This window comes from Crocodylus porosus, unplaced genomic scaffold (assembly GCF_001723895.1).
Source record: "Crocodylus porosus isolate Cpor-Errol unplaced genomic scaffold, CroPor_comp1, whole genome shotgun sequence".
Taxonomy (NCBI): domain Eukaryota; kingdom Metazoa; phylum Chordata; order Crocodylia; family Crocodylidae; genus Crocodylus; species Crocodylus porosus.
Genome location: NW_017728950.1, coordinates 71206069 through 71228805, shown reverse-complemented (window position 1 = coordinate 71228805; position 22737 = coordinate 71206069). Strand labels below are relative to the sequence as shown.

Here is a 22737-nt window from a genome sequence, read left to right as displayed (position 1 = left end):
ATGTTGTGATTTTCACTGCTGCCCTCTCCCAATTTTTTTTTGGGCCATGGTTTGTTTGTAGGTTGGTCCTTCTTGTTAATTCTTTCTAAAGTGCTTCAGTGTTTGTGTAGGACTTGGTAATGGCTCCAAAATCCTATTCTACTGAATAGCTTTTCTAGAATGTTTATCTTTCTCCCTGTCTGTCTCCTAGAAAGAGGAAGGAATTACAGACTTGCATGTCCTGGGGAGATCAAACTTTGAGGAAAGGTCCTAAAGGCATCCTTTTAGAGGTACATCCTAAGAAATTTCTCTAGGCCTGTCTTAAAGATAGGTTGGAGTGCTTTACTGGATTCATCCCTGATGCTGAGACATGAGTTGTATCTCTCTGATGCACACCAGAATAAGATTTAAAGTATGGTGCAAATAGGCATGTGTGGATCTCTTTAGATGATGCTGAGAAGAGGCTTCTTGGCTGCCCCTTTATTGATCTGATTGGTAATAAAGATTAATTCTAGTCCTGATAATTTGGCAATTACTTTGCCTACTATGAAGTAGCTGAAAATAAAGTAGAGTTTCTGGATCTGTAAGCCACCAGAATCAAGCAGGGCTTGATGCACTTGAAACCCTCCACTAAAAAGCCTTATGAGTCATGGGATATTAATGTGATCCTAACAAACCAGTGAAAGCTTCTTTTTAAGCCACTTGATCTGTGTGAGCTCAAATTTCTTGTATAGAGGTTATTTTCTTGATGGCAGTGACTTTTGCTCTCAGAGTGGGGGAACAAATAAGCAAGAATCTCTCTGCAGCTTTTATACTACGTTTTACAAAGAAAAGAGGTGATGCTACAGGTTCTTCCTAAATTACTTCTAAGGCCTCCTGCTTATTCCAAATGAGGTCGTCTTCTACCAGTTCCACAGCCAGAGCTCCTTCACATGCTGTTTAGAATGGACTAAACCTTTAGGTAGGTAGTTCTTAATCATTTTGAGAGTCAAAGCACACCTTGAGAAATGCCAGCTCTTACCTTTTACTTGTTTCTTGACTATGGGAAAAGATGGAGCAATTCTTCTGTGGTAAAGAACTCAGAAAGACCACAACAAGACAGATGGATTCCTATTTGAACTCTTTGGGCACATGCCCACATGCAGGGGTGTGCACTTGTAGTGGCACAAGTAGCAGTGGCACAAATTTGTGCTGCTGCTTTGTGTCCCTTTGCACCTGTGCATGTGTGCTTTGGCATGCAGTACATTGTCCAGGGTAGGAGTAGGGGAGGCAGTATTACCTGGTTTCCTGCTGCACCAGCAGTGTAGATCCAGGAGCACACTATGGACAAGTGCACTATGCTGTGTGTGTGTGTGTCCCGTCCCTCCCCTCCCCTCCCCCCATGTTGGGGTTTTTTTTGTGTTTTTTTTTTGCTACTAGTACAATTTTTTTTTTTTGCTACTGGCAAATGGGCATGTTTTAATGTTCTCGGCATGCAGTTTGTGGTGCTGCAAAGAGGTTTGTGGCACCACAAACTACACATGCCTCCACGTCCAGATGCACCCTCTGAGTGTACCTTATGAATCATGTGTTTGCACACCTTTCAGTGCTAATATTGAGCAACACCTTGTTACACCTTATAAAGGATCACACGGCATCTCAGGGGCCATGAAAATCACTGCTATAAGTAGTCCACCCAGTTGCTTTTTCGAATTAGTACTAACTCTGTGCACATGGTCATTGCTAAAAGATTCAAGTCTAAATGGCTGTCTGACAACTTTAAGGCATTCCATTAATTACTGCTGTGATCCAGGAAGGCATGTGGATCATGTCACAGTGTAACACAGCCCAAGGCAAAGAGTCTTTAGTTGGCAGCCCCAGGCCTGTTTCAATTTGAGGCTTATGCAGTATAGTCACATGATTCTCATTGTACATATATACTCTGAGTTATTACTGAGATTGGGCTTAACCAGCTGTCAAAAGTCAGGTCTCCCAGACTGTTCTTTTAATTTTGTAATTTTTGAGATGGGAATATTTGCCTCTCTTATTTTTTTCCTGAGGCTGTCCTTTGTGGCTCTGTGTTATGTGCTGCTTGTGTTATTTGGAGATACATTAGCCTTTTGTCTATAATATGCCTTCATTTGCCAGTGTAAAAAATGTGTGTGTGTATGCTTGCATGCACATGGATATAAATTCCTACTTAGTAATGTTCAGCATTGCTTGTAGCAGTGTGTTTTACTTAAGTTCTAATTTAGCCACATCAGTCAAGCTGCTCAGTTCCTGAGTAAGAACTATATACAGATGGTTACCTTTACTACACTTCAGATGCTTTGGCTGTGTGGCACTTGGAATATGCACCTGCACTACCCTTATGTATAGCTACACAGACTTTCAGGTATTTCTGTTTGTAGTTGCCTATCTTGTATTTGGAAATCCCAGTTTGTATTAGCTTCAGACTTGTAATAGGTGCATAGAGAAATTTTGTGTGTGCTATTTAGACCGGGGTGGGCAAAATATCGCCTGTGGGCTGAGTCCAGCCCACAGACAAACATTGGTCCATGGTGGGTCTCTCAGTCCTACCTGGCCCATCCGACCCATGGCATATCCTGCTGTCCCTGGGCATGCAGTAGGGCTGGGGAGGCTCCAGGGCTGGACTCCATTTCTAGGCCCAGGCTGTGGTTCCTTCTGGTAGCTGCCACCACTGGCACAGCCCCATGGAGTCTGGCAGGGACCTGCACACACAGCCCCAGCCCTGGCTCCAGCCCTGCACCCACTTTGGACTTGCCGGTGGCAGTGGTAATGGCAGAGGAGAAGAGCCACAGGGCAGCCCAGGTGTAGGCTCAGGGTGCCTGCAGCAAAAAGGGTCTGGAAATGGCGAGGGAGGACTAACCACTTTTTCCCGTGCCCAGAGGCAGCCCTGGCCTGCTCATCATGGGCAGGTGGTCTGGAACAGGAATGGGGCAAGCCAGGGTCAGGGCTGTGCACATAGGTCCCAGCTGGTCTGGAGCAGGTCTGTTCCATCTGGGGCGAGTCTGTAGCAGGTGTGGGCTGGAGCCAGGGCCAGGGCTGTACACTCAGCTGATGCTGGGCACTGGTGGGGTAGGGAGGAGCTGCAGGGCGCGCAGGCTCCAGGCTGTTGTGAGGTGGGGAAGGTGCTGTTGTGGGTGTTGTGGTGGAGTTGGGGGGGGGTGCTAACTGGCCCACAACAGCTCCCCCAAATTGCTGTGTGGCCTGCAAGCCCAAATAATTGCCTGCCCCTGACTTAGAGGCTACAAAGTTGAATTAATGGGCATTTTATCATAGCCATTTTGAATATTTCAGAAGATACAAAATAACAGAGCATGTGGCCTCAAATATGTCATATTTAAAGTTCAGAAAGCTGGATTGTGCAGTAAGGATGTTTTACAACTTCTAAATTAGCCCATTTACTTCTTTTTTTTCCAGTACAACCAAGATTATTTAGTGTTGTTACTCTTTCTTCAATTTAGAAGTGCACTTACCCTATGAACATACATATGTTTATGAGTTCGTAGTCTTAAACATAGATTAAAATACAGTGGATAGAGAGACACTTCATAAAAATAAACTACTTTTGACTTTAAAATTAGCAGAGAAAATGCTCCTGAATGCTGTTTATACCTGCCACACAAAACAGCCTCAATCAGACATCATCATAAGCCTCTGTGGCTTTAACAGTTCTGTTCTGAGATTTCTACAGACTGGAGACAGACTAAAGTTTTTCTAATTTCCTTTAAGCTCAGTGGAACCAATAATGAGCAACTTTTACTCAATTTACCTGTAATTGAATCTTTTACTAATTATTCAATTATTTTTGAATGATAAGGTCTTTATCTCATTTGTGGAACAAAGTCTGGAGTGTGGAACTTTTCCTGGTGCTCTGTGTAGAATTTTTAATTCTTGTAATGGATGTTCTCAAATTAGGAGGTCTTTGTGTAAGAGAACCCATTACTTGAGGATTTAATGAACTGAGTCACATTTACGGCCCTCTCACTATGTAATCTACTCCATTCAAAATTCATTACTATAGCACTTCATATTAACAACAAACAAACAAAAGTGCTGAAGACCAGTATCTTGAATAGAAAATGACTACTTACTCCTCAATAGTGTGTTAAGCTTATTACATATAAGGAAAAGCTTGTTGACCGCTGTTTTTGTAGTGGGGAATATTGTTTTTGATAGACTCTAGGTTTTCTAGAGAGTAGTGCTAGACCTCTTTTTTTTTTTTTTTTTTTAACTAAAACTGCTGATTAAAGCATCATTATAACTACTGTCTGTTTTCAGAGACCTCTGAAAATAGGTCTGAATGCAGCTGACGGGAAGGCTCCTTTAACAACCTTCGCAGCAATAGGCTAGAATTTCAGCAGCACTCATTTTTTACTGAGTGCAGGTTGCAGTGAAGAAGAGAGTCAGAAGGGTGGCAAAAGAATTAATTACAGCTCATTGATTTGGGGGTCTATGGATTTCTGGCCCCTGTATGCAACCAGTGGATCACAAAGAAGCCAGGCCACAAGAAAGAAACTGGCTTGTTGTCTGGAAAATCCCTTGTTGAATGTATCTTCCAAACGTTACACAGCATTCATTACTGGTGTCAGGAAATGTGACGACAGATAGATAGAATCTCTTACTTGCTCAGAGTCAGGTTTATAGTAAGAGTGTTACTGACTCAGCTGTTTAATTTTAGCATAAACTCTCTTTAGTCCAACATACACAGTTAATGGGGGGGAAGGGGGTAGTTCTAAGTAACCCAATATGTCTTAATTTTTGCATAACTATATTACTTGACCTTGAATCTAATTCTTAACCCTGTCCAGGGGTCATTTGCTCACTAAGTCAGAAAGTCAGGCGTGCTTGCCTTTGAGGTTAGAACAGATTGGCGTTTAAAAGAACCAGTTCTTTTGGATTTTGTAAATATTACAACTGTAGCTGCTGCATGTCATGGTAGCAAGGATTTATCTTTTACATTCCAGTAATTGCTACAAGGGGAACAATGACAGAATCACATAGGCATGTTATGTCTGAAGAAGTGATAAAATGGGGCCAAGAAAGGGGCCTCTTGTTCTTTCAGCCCACGAAGAACTAGCTGAGAGAGACTGAAAGCCGGTACAGTGAAAATAACAGTGGATGCCTTTGTTCCACGTAGAATTACTGTGGGAGAAGCTAAGGGAACACTTTAACTGGATACATACTTTTAAATAGGTGCCAGCCCTACATAATGCTTTCCACAAATTACTACGTAGTAATATGTCTCAGTTGAAATGTTGTGCTTGAGACATGCCACTAAAAACGTCCAGGAAACCCCATTTGTCATTTACTTGTATGGACCAGGGAGAGAAAAAACTTCTGGTATGGATGGTCTTGCAGCCCAACTCTTAAACAAGATGAATGTTACAGTGGGTGAGACCTTCCTTCCCTCCCTTCCTCCCTCCCTATATTGGTATTAGCAGGCCCCTCTAGTTGCTACTGTTGGTCCTGTGGCACGAAGTAGGAGAACAGCATGAAAAGCATGTACAAGTCCTACCTGGCATATCCTGTGCTGACCAGTGAATATGACCAGCCTTTCAGGAACAGCACCACCTTCTCATGGACACAGTAGGCATGTCTACACATGATGCTATGTCCCCACAGCAATGTGGTACGGCAGCGTAGCGTCCACAGGTGTCTACATGTGACCAGCAGCTGCTTCACCATATCTATGCATTCCCATGTTATAGCACATCACTACGGCGAAGTAGCTGCTAAAAATAGCCTTGCTCCACATGTACAGCACACTATGGGTGGTTACTGTACCGTGCTTTAGTACTTCCAAAAAAAAGAGACCTCCTTGTGCCTGAGTGGAAGAAGAGAAAGAAGGTGGAAAACTGGACAAATGCATCTTTCTTTAGATACATGGTTCAGTTCTCAAGAGTGGGCAAAACTAGAGCATGTTGGGCACCTTTACACATTGCCCTGTGGCAATGTTGTTAGTGCACCATGCTTTAGTACTTCCAAAAGGCACATCCGTAGGGCAATATGTAGATGCATCCAACATACTCTAGTTTTGCCCACTTTTGAGAACTGAAACATGTATATACAGAAAGATGCACTTTTCCAGTTTTCTACCTTCTTTTTTGTCTCCCACTCAGGACAGGTCAGATTTTGCCCCTAGTTTCAGAACCAAAGTCCAAAATCTTCATATTAGAGTGTCTTTATTTATTAGCACCCATGTGCTGTCTGGTTGGCAGGATGGGGAACATCCTGCCAAGTCTTGGCTTGGCTTGGCTTCCCGCCAAGTCTTCTTTCCACACTCCAGGATTTGACTAGATTATTACACGCACACGTACAAATACATTCAGGGTAACATTGGTAAGTCAGTGTAAGTGACTGAATCAAAGCCCTTCAGCAATAGGGATCATAATGCCATTTTGTACTTAGCATTTGTTTTTTATGCTTTTTTGTTTCATCATCCCATGTTTTGGTGCCTTAGCTACTTCTGCATGTGTATGTGTGAGTCAGCTAAGTGAGATGGACACTGCAGTAGTTTGCATTGTACATTATGAAACAGTTGGAAGTGGTTAAAAATAACCCCCTGTTCTGTTCCCTTGAGAGAGATTTTTGTTGGCCATGTTAGAAGCCTGTCATTTGATTCATTCAGTGGGACTCATTTTAGTCCTTTAAAACACAGTGGAGACTCAGTAAAAGGTCAAAGCCAGCATGAGTTGTGGTTTTTTTCAAAGCTGTGATAGAAACTAAATAATAGTCAACATGGTGAAATGTCTGGTAAAAATCCAAACCAGGAGAAGCATTCACTTGCGTATGGTTAACCATTGTAGCAAAGATGTATGCATTCGTTTGCTGAAACATGGATCAAGGATCACAGCTAGAAGTGCTGGTAAGTTTAAATGTATTTTGCTCAGATACTTGTATGGCTTTTTGCAGAAAACTCTTTATTTCCAGTTTTGCCTTGTTGTTTGCTGTGCTAACCCAGATTATTTTTAGAGAAGAAAACTAATGCAAGTGACAAAATGTTTTTATTGGGATAGAGGGGAAGGAAGAAGTGGCTAACAACGGGAGAGGGGTGAGTCTAGTAGATGTATGAGGTCTATCATGCAGTTTACTTAACAAGCAATAGAATTTAAGTCTGAATTTTGAGCCAATGCTTCGCTGGAATTTTACTCCCGCTGCATTTCAGGAAAGGGGAAAAATATGAATCTGAAAAGTTTAGAGAAAAATTCTTAAATGGGCTTTTTTAGTGACTGCTGTAGTACCATAATGAGTGCCGTTCAGCTTACCACTTACACTAATCAAAATGAAGTCAGGCTACCAGAACATGCCATCTTTTTCTTTGTATTTTACAATAAATAACATTATTTTTTAAATTGTAAGCTAATTGAAGATTTATGCAGTATATATTAAAGTAAATAATGGGATGTAATTGAAAAATCCTGGACCTGATTTTGATGTATATGAAAAATAACTACCTCAAAGGTTTAAAAAAAAATTAGAACAGAGTAAAAGAATCAGGTCTACTTGCATGTATATACTGGGCATATCATATACTTGCCAATATCTGAATGCTAAGATGTAATTTATTTTCCTATCGTTATCCTTCATGCAGTTTGTTTACTTTTTGCACTTCAATTAGCAATGGCTGTGCAAACGGTCAGTTTACATGGTCATCAGTCTCACTTTCTCATTTTCATGTATGTAGTACAAAAGTGCTGTTTTTGTTGAATTTTCTTTGTAAAGGCATTTCTGTTGATCTTAGACTTTAAAAGCTGTTCTCTCTCTTAACAAAACATAGACTTGCAGGGGAGCTTACTGTCTCCCTTTGCTGGCATAGTGGGTGCAAAGGGGTGACAAAGGGACCATAAGAGCCTCACATGGGCAGACCCAGGATTTTGTAAAGCGGAGTGCTGGAATAGCCATAGGGGTGGCTGCACTCCCACTCTCTGCTTCCCTCCCCACACTGGGATAGGCCAGCACACCAAGGGAACGGCAGTCAGGGTCTTTTTTAAGTCCTAAATTAGGTAAGAACCCCCTCTCCCCCACTTGCCACTCTTCCTCCCCTCTGTGCTCAGCAGCATGTCCCCTACCCTCCATTGCTGCTGTCCCTGATATCTTTGGCTGCCCTGGGGGCAAGAACAGTGGGGTGCATGTGGAGCCCAAGTTGGCTGAGGACAGCAGTGGTAGCAGGTGGGGGACATCCCTAGCTAGTGGGGAACATCCAGGGGGATCAGAAAGGGAGTGACGGCTCAAGAGCTGCCTTGCTGCCAATGCCACTGTCCACAGCTGAGTCCAGTTCTTCTGTACAGCCAGGCTGGAGTGTGGCAGGAGTGGCTCAGGACCTGCTCCTCCCCCCTCCAGGTGCTGCTGAAGATGCTGGGGGACATGGGGAAAGAGGATATGCTGCTGAATGGGAGAGAAGATGTGCTGCTGAGCACAGAGGGGAAGAGAGGGGAATCTTACCTGATTTGGGACTTCAAATAAGTCCCCAGCTGCTGCTCCTGTGGCATGGTTGAAATGGAGGTTGTGACCACAGCACTGCAATCTCTCTAGATCTGCCCTTGGAGCCTCACAGGAAGTACCCATCTGTGACATGTCACTACCTCCTACTTCTTCAGCAGGCTGTGAAACACTGAGGGTATTCTAGGGCTAGTAGGTGATGACCAGAGCAATCCTACACCTCACAGGTGAGCAACAGGCCATGGGCACCCTGAATACATGTAAGCTCTCTCTCAGTGGAACTTGGGTCAATATAGTGATTAACCTTGGCATTAGTGCCTAAATTAGCTTCCAACAATGTAGGTTTAAAATGATACCTGTCTGACCCTCATCCTGATTGGTAGTTTGAGCAAAATCAGTAGACCGGTCAAAATATACAATGTGGGAACTAATAATTATGTTCACACTGCATCGTTGCCACCCTCCCAAAAATCATGAGTTGGCTTAAAAAATGGGATTTCTTAAAACTCAGTCTTCTGGGTGTGTATTTTGATTTTTTTTTAATTCCCTTTTTTTGGTCTTGTTCATAAAACTCCTGAAATGCATAAACAATGCACACACAAAGTGTAGAATCTGCCTCCTTTCACTTCTGGTGGATGGTATCCTACTTGTCCCTCCTTCAAGCACTAGCTCACCTCTTATCTCCATGTCCTGGCCTGTGCAGCCTCTTTCTATTCCTGCTGGGCATGGCTCCCCCACAAGGTCTACCTGTACATAGCTCCCCCAGAGTCCCTTGCTCAGCTTTTCCGCTGTCCAAGATGCTGGCCTGAGCCACTCACATTCTACCCTCTAGTGATTTCCTCCTCTCAGAGCACAGTGCTGCCTTCTGCTCAGGCCTCTACCCCCTGACAGTCTGCTTCCCACCTTGATCCTGCTGCCCTGTTCTTGAAAGGATGGCTTCGCTGATTCTGGTTTCTTGAAGACTTGAAGGAATGGAGAGAGAACATGTGCTGGGAAACACTTCTTGTATGCTAATGTGCTTTTTTACTACTTCCAGTACCAAAACTAGCCCATGTGTCTTATTGTATTCCTTTCTACTGTATGAAAAGGGAGGAGCAGCAGAAACTGGCCATGCTGCTTCTCATGGACACCTGGTGCCTCCCAAATCTGGGTGGGGCACCAGATCACCAACCATGGGGCAGTCCCCCAGTGGCTGATTGCCAAGCCAGTGGCAAAACCAGAAGTGCACTTCTGGTTTTGTAGCTGGCGCTTCCAGGGGGTGCATGGCTGATCTCAGAGGGTGCACGTGCCTACACATTGGCAATGCTGCTTCCTACTTTGCTTGCTTCAAGACAGTACTAGCAATGGAACAAAGATTCACTCTGCAGAATAGAAGCAGCAGAATAGTGCCTCCAGTTCATGGCATCTAGGAACTGCAGTCCAAGAACTGCAGCATCATAGAATCATAGAAAGTTATGGTTGGAAGGGACCTCAGGAGGTCATCTAGTCCAACTCCCTGCTCAAAGCAGGACCATCCCCAACTAGATCATCCTAGCCAAGGCTTTGTCTAGCTAGATCTTGAAAACCTCCAAGGATGGAGATTTCACTACCTCTCTAGATAATCTGTTCCAGTGTTTTACTACCCTCCTGGTGAGAAAATTCTTCCTAATGTCTAACCGAAACTTCCCTTGCTGTGACTTGAGACCATTGTTCCTTGTTCTGTTAGTTGCAAAGAAAGCCAAATCTTGGCTGCTGGGATTTCCTGGAAAGAGGCCAGTTGTGATGTCACAAAACTGTTGCACTTGCAAAAATATTGGGCTATTGGGCGATTCCATTTCTACTTGAGTTAGTGCTGCAGTCTCAGTCAGACTAGAAGCCGTTGAAATCTATCTGCATGGGAGCAGGCAGTTGCCACATTGTAAAAATTATTATTAAATATTTTTCTTGTTGAGAGTGAAATTCACTTCACTCTGTATAAAGACAAATAGTTTGTGTGTAGAATCTGTGCCCTCCCACCCTGAGACCTGGCCACAGGGCTGTGGTGGCAATTCAGTGCAGTGCTACTCTAGTCACTTTTGAGGGAGTTGCAATTAATGTTTCAGTTCACCATGGATCCTGCTTCCTTCCCCATACCACTTCAGTCAATGCAAAGGCATGATCATTCTATTCACAATTTCTGTGCATTGGTACTATGAGGCATAAGCCTGTGTTGGGCCTTGCACAGCTGAATTTCATCCTGATTTGAATCAAGGAAATACTCCCTTTACTGAAAGCCAAGCAGTTGAACTGGATGTAGGCACAAGGAGGTCTGTTTTTTCTACCCTGCTAAAAGCTGGGGAAATCTGCTTCATCTCAGTTTTAATTGTTCTGCTTGTGTCATTATGAAATTTTCTCCCTGGTATTTTAATATTGCTTTTGAGCATCTCATCTATCAAGGCTCACTTTCCTGGAAAAGTTAATGATATTCACTGTATGTAATTTTGCATTGCAGGGAACTCTCTTCCCTCCCACCCTCCACCCCGCACATCAAAATTTAATTTCTCATTCCCTTAATTAAAAAAAACCCACAATGAACACAAAAAACTTTTTTTTCTCCTTTTCTGTAGAGCTGTGCAATGAATCCATTCACAGTTGAATTTTTTATTAGAGATATAATATTTGTCTTCTGTTTCATTGTGAATCATCTATATTTGTTGTAAATATAATGGTGTCGCTAGGATTCCTCTCCACCCTGCTAATCCTCAGCTGCTGTTTTGGCCTGGGGGTGCCAGGGGTCCAGTTCGTCTGGTTCACTGTGTACAGCTGCTGCAGTGCTTGTCTCGTACTCAGCTGTTCATGTTCTAATTTGTAGTTGTGAATCTAAGGTCTGGAGTCATCCCAACTTTTTCCAGAGACAGAGCAGAGAAGTACTGAGGTCTGGCTGGTACAACAGGATTTTCCTTTATAAAACTGATACAGCTGCCAGAAAAACGTTGCAAACTTTTGGAAACAGGAGATAAAAGTGTGGACAGTTAGACATTATCTGATGCCAATAACATGTCACAAAAAGCATATAATTGCCTATAAAAGCAGAGAAAGAATCAATGTTCTGGGATGTAATTTAATATTGAGTTCAAAGGTTCTTTTAAATCAAATTATTAACAATATAAATTGTAACTAGTATTAATGAACTGTGGACTTTAAACTGTCCCAGAAAACTTTTATTTAATAACAGAGCCTCTGTGGCTTCAAAGGACTGAAGGCAAAATAGCCTTTTTGTACAAGTAAGTCCAAAAGATTTTTAGGATTGTTACTCATTAAGTTAGATAAAATTGGCTGTAAATCTGTGTTTGGGCTTTCCTTGCTGCTTCAGGAGGATCACTAAATTTGGGGGGATTGTTTTTAAACTCAGATTCATCACTTTTGTTAAGCTGAAATTTAGATCCTCTGGAAATGTATCCAAAAGCTAAGCAAAGGTGCCAGCTTCTAAGAAGAAAATGTATGTGAACCAGTGTCATGGCATTTGCATTTCTGCACCTTGATTTTGCATTCTTATGCTGTGCAAAATAAATGGTGCAGTGCCATATGGGTTATAATATGACATCATGCCATGATGTATGTGATCTTCTGTCAAAATGTGATGAGATGTATTGGGTCTGAAATGCATACTAGCGTACTGTACTATGATGTGGACAGTGGTAATGTTATAGCATGTGCTGAGTATGAAGGGGGAGAACCCAGATTGTTATGTTTTCTAAATTTCAAATGGACCTTGCAGTACGGGCACTTAGAAACTCTGGCCCTTATTTTTCAGTGCTGCGCATACCTGTAGTCACTTTTATCTGGGCTCAGGTGGTATAAAACACCTTAGGTACTACTAGCTAGCATGCAAACTTTCAGGATGTCAGCTACTTTGGCGTAACTGCAGTCCCTTATCTTGTGGAAAATGCACAGTAGCTTGACCCTCTGCTGGAGTGGGGTAAGCTACATTGCATTTGCTGAGAGAGGAGGAATGTGCACTCAGGCTGTTTTGCAGAGTAAAAGGATCTGATACAGAGGCCATTTGCAATGCATCTTACCTTGTAGTAAATTGCTTGTGTGTCCATAAGCCATGCCATGTTTACCAGGGCACTTTTCTAACATTAAGCCTACATTACCAGGTGGTAAAAGCTAAAGATTGCATTTATTTTGCTAACTCCTTATAGGGCATTTATTCATGATATGCAAAACTAGATTATTCTGTATTTGCATCATTCAGAATGCAGTTTTGACTTCCTTAAACTTCTACAATTCATCACTAACATCCAAGTGTACTATTCTTTTTTAAGCACTCTCTTAGTAAATGACTGAATAGCATGGATTGATAGCACTTGTGGGTTTGGCTTTTCTATGTATTTTCCTCTGATTTGTAGTTGTGAATCTGAGTTTTCTGTAGTTTTCTCCTAAATCATTAGCTTCTATTGATTAAGGGAGCTGTTGTATTGATGTCAGCTTTTGAGCATTTCAGTTCTTAACTCCTCCTAGAAACCCCTCAGAAAACTATGAGCTGTCAGTATTTGCATTTCTGCCTTCTTTCTGTACATTCACAGCAGGGCCAAATGAAGTTTGCCAGATGGTTGAAATGAGAATAATATTGGTTCATGTGAATACCATCTTTCCAATTTAGGTGAACTATACATCTCATGTACACTTGAATTGGCCAGGGAGAAAGGAGAGAAAGTGCAAAATTGTTTATATAGGGGTCACCTCTCTTAGCACAGTTGCAGCTGTTCCCTAGATGGTAGGAAATATGATAGGAAGATATTAGTGACCTTGTCCCTAAGCAGGTATAGGAAAGCGCCAGGTCAAAATTCTCAAATTTGGATGGCTAAAGTTAGGTCCTTAAATCCGTGCTTAAGCATAAAAGTAAATTACACGATTTACCTTTTATTACCCTTTGGATTACATGGACACCCAGCATCTCTGAAAATCTGGTCACTTAATTACCTTAATGTCGATTTGAAAATGTTGAAAATGTAGATTCTTGCACATAACATGGAATGCTGAAGTGATGCTATGTAACAAAAAATGTCTAGTTAGATCATTCATGATGGAAGAAGTGTGCTGTTAAGAAATGTACATAGGTCTTCCATTGAACCGAGTTACAATGATAGGATTGCAGAAAAGGGGTGTGGCACGAGAAATACAAAGTACACAAGAATGATCTTGCGTGTAGTTATCACTATAACTCAGGATAATGGTTTCTCAGTTCCTACTCTGTACCATATGTTTACAAAGCTATCACACATCTCTTGATTACAGGGGTGGAAAATTGTGGCTGAATTTTATAGAATCTTATCCAGAATTTTACATTTTTCTGGTGATCTTAAGTAAAAGTTTCTGTGCCTTTTAAATGCTGCTTTGTACTTGTTCTCTTTTAGTAGGGCTTTGCAGTTAGCACGCTCTCTTGCTTAGCACCCAAAAGTTTGTACAGGAAACAGTTGACATGGACTTGTCAGTTGTTTCCTATTACCCTGTAGAGATGCTCATGCATCTTATCTTAGCCAAAGATATCCATGAGTAACTGGGCCTGATTCTCCACTGCATTATTCCAGGTTGACATGTTCGTAACTCTGTTAAATATGGAGTAATACAGTAGTGTTTTGGTTCCTATGTGGGCCTAGCCTTCTGCTTAAAGCAAGTGACAGGAGCTGACCTGGTTGAGTGCTAATCACATTCTGATGTTGACTTCCTTGGTGACTTCAGACAAGTCACTTAACCTTGCAGGATGGGTTTTGCCATCCACAGAGGAAACTGCCAACTTCGTATAACTGTTGTGAGACTTTACTAATCATTTTGCAAGTGCTGAGAGATTCCCAGATGGTAAGCATCCTAAAATGAGAAGCTCCATGAGTTATTATATTATTTTAACATTCATATCATCACATGCGGGTTTTGGTCCCATTCCACAGATGCTAAGATAAGTTACGCATGGGGAAAGTTTGAAATTCTTTTCTCAATACCATCCTGTTCTTTTAAATCAAATGTGTCTTTGATTGCCACTTGTTGCTTTGTTCCTTTTCTTTCCCTTGTTCATTCCCGCCATGCTGCTGCTGAGCATTAGCTTGAAGCTATTTGAAAATGACCTATCTTTGAAGCCTTTACATCACAATCAAGACCCAATCAGAACACTTTGAGGTTTTAAAATTACTTTCACTGTTTAGTTATTCATGTCGGGTGAATACAGTAAGTTTGAAAGGGACAAGAAGAAAGTGAGGGGAGAGATTTTAGAGGAAGAGAGATGAGGGACAGATTGGTAAGAATGAGAGCGAGAAGAGCATGAAGGAGAGAGTAATGGAGACAGAGACCATTAACAAAGACAGAGCATATATGAATGAGAGATCTTTCATAGGGAGAATCTTTGCTATTAAAACACTTTTTCTTTCATACATATCTGTTCTCTGCACAATGTATAAACCCAGTTCCCCTTTTGTTCCATTTCTCTTGATAGGAATTTACCTAAATGCCATGGCATCTTATGGTATTGGGTAAATTTTGTAATTATGTAAATTTCTATCTATTATCTATCACTTTGTTGCTAATTTCAAATGAGGGATGGGATATATATTTTATAGCAGCACCCTTTTCATCTGTTGTTTTTAAATGAAGAGCAATTAGTATATGTAGTAGTGTTTAGTGGCTAAAAAGGTAAACGAGTGTCAAGTTTTGGAGTATTGCATTTCTGTAAAAAAATGTTCTTGTTTGATTGGGTGGAATTACAAAGACAACATATTAGTTATTCTGCTAATTTCAGATAGCGGCTGGAAATGTATTTAATTTAAGGGAACAGATTATAGGAATATGATTACTGAACTCTCCTTGCACTCCTCTGTTCCTAAGGGATATTTCATCTGGGGCATCTTCTCTAAAATGTCTTACTGAAGGCTGACTTGGTCTTTTCTGACATCAGAAATTTCAGATCACCAGAATTAAGGTTCTTTTTTTCCTTCTGTTTTAGGTATCCAGCTGCCAAAGGAAGATGAGATCTCAGTTCCTGTGATAGCCAGCTCCCCTGTTAAGGATGCTAGGGAGAGTGTAGATTTCACAATTGAGGAGGAAGAGAAAATCAAAGAGGAACCCTTAACCATCTCAGAACTGGTATACAACCCAAGTGCCAGCTTGCTGCCCACCCCAGTTGATGAAAATGAGATTGACATGCTCTTTGATACCCCTTTGAGGGTAGAGAATGACAAAGACGACACTGATTCATTTGAGGAACTGGAAGTGGATGAAAATGCATTTTTGGTCGCAGAAGAGGAGGAGCTGAAAGAAGCCCGGAGAGCACTTAGGTGTAGCTATGACTTTCTGATGGGCAACATACAGGTCAATGCCTTTGTGAAGAGTTTCTCCAGACTTCTTCTTGTAGGTCTTGGACTGTTGCTGTTTGTGTTCCCCCTTCTCCTTGTTCTCTTGGAGTCAGATCTCAATATCTCCTTTCTCCATGAAATTCGTCAGACACCAGAGTTCCAGCAGTTTCACGTTGAATATTACTGCCCTCTCAGGCAATGGGTGGCTTGCAAAATAAACTTCATTTTTGACATGCTGGGCAGCTCTTAAATTTAAAAAAAAATGCGAGACAACTAAGGGCTATATTCAAAATATCAGTTAGTGCAAGCTTCTCATAATGCCTGTGGGGCCAGGTAGTTGACTTCATTTTCAGTCCATAAGACTGCTCAAGTTCTTAAGTTTACTTTACATAAATAACTGCTTTCATTACAGGCTTATAAGGTGGCCTTTAAATAACCAAAAAGAGGTTTTATTTTTATTGCATTTCAGATTTCCTGTTCATCTATTGTATCATGCTATGCACGACTGGGTTCATCATTTGTAACCTTACAAGCGATGACATTTGGAGTCTGAAATTTAGTGAGAGAGGTGTTTTTGAATATATTCCTTAGTGTAAGAATCTCTTCTAACCAATGCCTATACAAGCAATGTTTATGCTGGGTTTTGTTTCTTGGTTTGTTTTTCTGTTTTTGTTTTTTTTTAACAATTTGATGTGTTTAAAATATTTTGGTAAATTTTTAGCAATTGACAACCCCTGAAGTTATTTAAATGTACAGATTGGTAAGAATAATGCACAAGGGGATGTATGGGGATTTTTTAATGTTTTAACAATGATTTGTTTTTAAAATATTTTGGCTGGACAGTATCTGTTATAGCTGGATACAAGTTGGCCTGTGGTCTGGGCAAAGTTCAGTAAGTTTGCTCAAGTTTAGTGGGGGCTGCTGAGGAGAGATGAAATGACACAGAATCATCAAATATGCTTCTAAATGGCACAGTGCTAAAGACTGGGAAGGTGAATATCATTGACAAAATGATCATCCATCTTCATCTGCGTCCTGTCATCTAATTCGTCAATCAGTGCTGCAGAAAAACCTTTAAGATAGTCCAAGCAAGTTTCATAAGAGGGTGTGATGGATCTTTGAAATAAATGTAGATAATTGTACATAACATGGAAACCTGAAGTGATGGTAAGTACCAAAAATTGTCTAGCTAGACCAGTAGGTGAGTGACCTACCTTTTTTTAATGGTCTTTTAAACAGTGAAGCATTAGAGTATACAGTTGATGTGACAGTCTTCTACAAATAATAAAAGGATAAAACATTATTAAGAGAAACATACTGGTCCCTGATTCCCTTTCTTATTAATCTCAGAGAATCCTCATTAACTGTGTTGTCATTTCCTGTGTGTGCTGATTCTTACTCTGTATGTGTGTCAGTGCACTTGCATTATTTCCCTCTGCATATGAAACTAGTCATAGGGGTCTATTGTTGTCCTAATGTACCAAGGAATTGTATATCTGCAGTAGTTCACATTATTGTTTAGAAAATATTCATACAAAAAACCTTGTGAGGATTTAGAAAATCAGTAGATCCTCAAAAGCTAAAAAAAATGAAATTATATTTGGAAACTGGAGCATCATCATAGCAGATTTTTTTTTTTAAAGCATCACTGTTGATGTATTGATTTTCTTCAATTTAAGCTAGTGAACTACAGCTTCAGCCTCATAATAGCTCCTTGATGGAGTTCCTTAAGTGGAAATGTAGTTGAGAAAGTTTGTCAGAACTGTTCTTGTCACGTTGTAACAATAGCTAAGTCACACAGCGCAAGATTTAATTTATTCTTTGAAAGAGGGAATCTTAACTCTCTACTTTATGCTTTTTAAGCCACAACCAGTTTGAAAACTGAAATTTCCCACAAATTTGTTTATTCTTTTTCTTTTCTACCCCTTTTAAAATGATATAGCATTCATAGTTTTTAGGAATTTCTCTTCCTAATTGTCAACTTCTGGATTCTTCCCCATTTCCCAACAACAAAGGTGAAATAGAGCCATTCAGTCTCCTATCTTTTCATTCTGTCTTTCTTCATAAGTAGGTTCCTAATGAGGATCATTATTAATTGGTTGGTTGGTGCATATTTCATCTTGTGTAACTTGCAGCTAAACAGTCCTTTCCCTTTAGACAAGAATTATCCAGTCCACTAGAATTTTTTGCAGCAAACTAAAGTAGACATATGGCTTTAACAGGAATTATTTCTGTGTAGTTCCTATTCATATATACAGATAAATCCTATATAAAGTTGTGAGCTGAGAGTTCCTGGATGGTGATGGTTGTAAGAGCAGGCAACTTGCTAGAGTACAGGGAGATCGTTCCATGCCAGGTCCTATTTATTAAGTCCCATAATTATAAAAAGTTAGGTCCAGTGTTCTAAAATGCAGTCTTGTCCATGTAGAGCTCCAAGAATTGGAGCATATGTTTTGCTTGATTAACCTCTATCTGCAAATGGTTGAGCTGCGTGAGGAAAAGATAACCTCAGAGAGTGCACAGTGCAATAAGATTATACGTAGGGTTAAATGCAAGTGTGTGTATATGTGCCTTTACTGTATGTGTGTACATACAGCCCTTGCCTTTTAAAATTCCTCCTATCAAACAGGTAACTTTCTGCTCTATCAGGTAAATTTTGCTGAAAAAAACACGGAGTTTCTGGAAGATTTTGCTACATATCAGTTGAAATTTAAAGGGCCAGGACTCTAACACACACAGACAACATTCATAAAAATGAGCTGGTATACAGTATGGCATTATATATATATATGTATATATGTGTGTGTGTGTATGTGTGTGTGTGTGTGTGTATGTATATGCATACATGTTTGCATACACACACACCAATGTCTTAGTGTTCAAGATGACAGCCGAATTACAAATTATGTAGGTACAGTAGTGTGTATTTCTGTCTGTGCTTGGAATATATTGTAAAATGTTATGTACTTGAAGTCTATTTTGTGGTTTGTCTAATATTTATAAATGCGACTCTGGGAAGAATTTAAAAATGGGTTTATTTCACTGAAATGCAAAAGACTTGGGGGAAATGTACCTGTAACTCGAGCCTTATCTTTGTACAGTGAATTTCACATTTCTATGTCAACATCCTGATTGTTTTGTATGTTGATATGATGGCAGGAATCCCTAATAAAAACACACTGGAAAATGCTCTGCAATGCTGGATTTTTTTCTGATGAAGGAAAGTTTATTACTGTGGGAGATGACACTAACTCCTGTACAAATTAAGTATATATTTTATATAGTGTACTTTGTTCAGACTTAATTGTCGTGAAATTGCACAGTTTTTCTGGTACAATTGCAAGTTGGTGTTTGCTATATTTACGTTTTATGAACTATAGATACAGTAAATATATGTTGGATTTTGAATTATGTAATTCATATTTTTGTTGTTAATTTGAGCTTGATATGTATGGATACCCAACAACTTCATATTTGTTTTACTTATGATAGATCTATGTTTGTGATGCATAAACTATTTCACAGTTTAGTCAATTATGGAAACACTGGCTGTGATACCATGCTTCAAGTCAAGCCAGGTCAAATCAGGGATTCAACTTCATTATAACACATGAACAAAATAGAATATCTGCCCCAAATTATTGCTTCTACTCTGATTATTAAATTAATTTTATAAAAATGTATAAATAGTAATTAGCTTGAGTTGACTAATTTAAAAATGGGCACTTGGTGAAATTTAGTTACCGTCAGTCTTTCTTAGGTTTCAATGATCTTAATAACAAAATAACAGATTCTACAGGCCTCCTATATCATTAAAACTCTTTGAAATGCCACATGTAAGCTACATTTGAAGCAATTAAGCTGAAATAAGGCTACAATATTAGTGGTTGTATGTATCTGTTATGATTGGACAACATCATTATTCACCTCATCTGGGTGATGTGCCATTAAAAATTACCTGGATGTTCACACGCAAGTGTCTCACTTGTTCTCCAAAATATCAGAGTTCAGTGAAAAATGTAGTAAATCATTAGCAGCTATGGTTGCTTAAAAAAAAAAAAAGGGGGGGGGGGGAATAGAGACAGAAACAGAATCTCCCTCCTTGTCCCCATCAAACATGAATCAAGTGTGACCAAAGTAGAGATAAGCTGCTTGAGTTCATGGCTATATCTTTTAGCAGACCCAACTATAAACTGTTGGGAAAGATATTAGACAAGACTTAGGATGAGGTTACATGTTATAATTGGACCATATTAAGGGCACTTCAAATGTGAGTGTCTGGTGTCTGCACAGTAAAGCTTGTTAGCAAGTGCTAAGCGCCCTCTAGGCATGTTATTAAGGTTATGCCACTTGGAATAAAGATTATCTTTGAACTCTGCTCCCTAACTCCATTTACCTTAACTTCTGGCTGCTTCACTGAGATTAAAAAAACCAGTGTGGTGTTACGGCTTACTTTGAACCATTCTAAAGACATCTAAAATGGGAGTGTCCCTGCATTAAAGGATGTTAAACAGCTTAAGAGGCCTTTAAGCATCTTAAAGTTACGCCACTTTCAGCAGGGGTTATCTTTTAGCTGTTCTACCTAGCTCAAGCTAAGGTATTGTGAGTCCTCTCCATGGAGATAAAGCAACCAATTTGCAGTCATCCAGCATTTTAGGATTCATGGCTCCCAGCCCCTATATTCCTGACAAAATTTCCATACTCCCATGCTCTATGCCCAGGGTGTGGTACTGACTCTAATCCAACCCCACCATCCACCCCTAATGGGTATGACCCTGGCCCACATGGTACCATGCTGCTAGTTCCAAGAACCACAGGACACCCAATCCGGGCCAGGGACTATATATGTGGCCCTCCTTTCAAAGGGCTGACCTCACATCTGGGTGTTTCCCCTTTAGCCAGGAAAGTTGGTCGGGGGGCAATCAGGGCAGGGACCCATGGAGAGTCTAAGCAGCAGTGGGGGTGACCCATACAACTCTGAGCCATGCACCTGCTCCCCAGTCCTCTAGCAGCAAGTTTGCTGTGCACATTAGAGAGAGCTTTAAGTCTTGAGTGTGCAACTGCTCACAGCCTGTGCTGACTTCAACACAACCTAACACTACTCAGAGTTAGCACGTGCTAATTGTAACCCTGAGTCTGGAACAAAACCTCTGAGATGCGCCATGCCCCCTTCCAATCTAACTAAATAGAAAGCTGATCAGATGCTTTGTATTTCAATGTTTTTAATTCTTCCTGAGCTCATGAAGTTCTTTACCAGCATTTTCCAAAATGGTAGGGTGGCACAAAATACCTATATATTAAAACATGCAGCCTTTTAATGTACCATGGCAGGATTGGTGATGTCTTCTTCAAGTGGGGCTCAGCTTTCAAAAGGTTAGGAAACTACTGTAGGATATGGAGGATCTTGTCAGCTTCATGAGATTACAATAAATCACTGCCTGCGCTATTTGTACTGGCGTACTTGAGATTTTCTCATGTCAGGTTTCAAGAAGGTCTCTGAGTAAGTAATCTGGTGCATATCTCAGGCAGTGCAGCTGTTAAAGGCACTTTTGAGAGGAGAGGCATTGACCAACATTCCTGCATTTAGAAGGGATGCCATTCCTTAGCTGTACAAAGTCCAGTATTTGTCCAATCTTTCTTTGGTGGATTCTGACTTCTATCCTACAGATCCTTATACAGATCCTTACTGAGCTCTTTTCTGAGCCTCTGAAGCAGAGTCATTTGTGCGTGCAGTCAATGAGGTTATTCTATTATACACCACTGCAAGAAATTCAATATCTTGTAGCAACTTCCTAGACTAGAGATTAAAGCTACTCTCTGTTCCTGTAAAATTGTTTAATAATACAAAATGACCTGATTTTAAACCTGTTGTATAACTACTCACAATGAAAACCTTCATTTTTACAAAATACATCAGCTTGTCATAATCCAGTGGTTGTCAACCACAGATACACATACCCCTAGAGGTACTTAAAAGGGTCATAGGGGGTACGCAGAAGTGATGTGGTCAATAATTGCTGCTTGCCTGCAAGCTGCTGCAGCGCAGCACATGGGTGGCCAGGAGCGCAGCCCAGTCATGTGGAGAGCAGCCAGGTCTAGCTGGTAAGTCTGTTGTGTGGGAAAGGGTGTGGGGGAAGGCATGAATAATGTGTGCCCCTGCAGCTGGGGGGGCATGGCAGCAGTGGGAGCGCAGTGGCAGGAGCATGGTGGCAGTAAGCAGGGGTCCCCACAGACGCTGCTGGCGCTGTTGGCAACGGGGGGCAGGGGGTGGTGAGTGCCAACTATGGGTCAATGACCACCCGAAGATGCCTCTGACAGTGTCAGTGGAGCCTTTTTGTAGGGGGGTGAACCACCACACTCAGGGGGTGCATGTACACCCACATGTACCCCATAAGCATTGCCTCTGGGGGAAGGAGTGGGGCTGGGGCAAGGGCTGCCCAGCCAGGGCAGGACACAGGACTGAGCCACATGGGGGTGGGGGTCTGGTCACTAAGTGCACCCCAAGAGGGCATGGGGGGTGTGCCCCCAGATCTGGGCATGGGGCTCTTCCTGGTGTGGGGCTGGGCTGGGCTGAGCTGTGCTTGGGGCGGGTGGCAGCGGTGCTGGGAGGGGAGGTTTGGGGGGAGCTAAGGTGAATTCTGGAGTGGCCAAACTACCCCCACTCCCATAGGCCCCTGTGATGAGGCTCCTGCTGGAGCAGGGACAAGCGCTGCAAAGCCAGGGTGGGGCATGGGATGGCTGCAAGTGGCTCATCCAGGAGGTGCAGGGGGTGGTGGCTCCCACCAGTGCTCACACCCTGGCAGGGCATGGGAGGCATGTGCCCCTGGATGTTCATGCAGTGTGGGGCAGGCTGCAGGCCACAGCTGAGGAATCGACAAAGCAGGTCTCGTCCTAGCAGGGGTGTTGGGCAATCTGGAAGGTAGACCAATTTGTGAGAAAGAGCCCGGTCTCCCAGAGCATATTCTGCAGGAGCATACACTGGGCACTGAGTCTTTTTTCCCGTGGCACT

General features: G+C 41.5%; 1 protein-coding gene across 1 annotated transcript in view; it reads left to right on the top strand.

Moving 5' to 3' along the window:
• FRMD3 (FERM domain containing 3) overlaps positions 1-18915 on the top strand; it is an 81032-nt gene extending 62117 nt beyond the window's left edge. Inside the window, exon 12 of the mRNA XM_019555326.1 lies at positions 15380-18915. Coding sequence (XP_019410871.1) covers positions 15380-15978 — 599 coding nt within the window. The 3' untranslated portion in view covers positions 15979-18915. The remainder of the gene's footprint in view (positions 1-15379) is intronic.
• The last annotated feature ends 3822 nt before the right edge of the window (positions 18916-22737 follow it).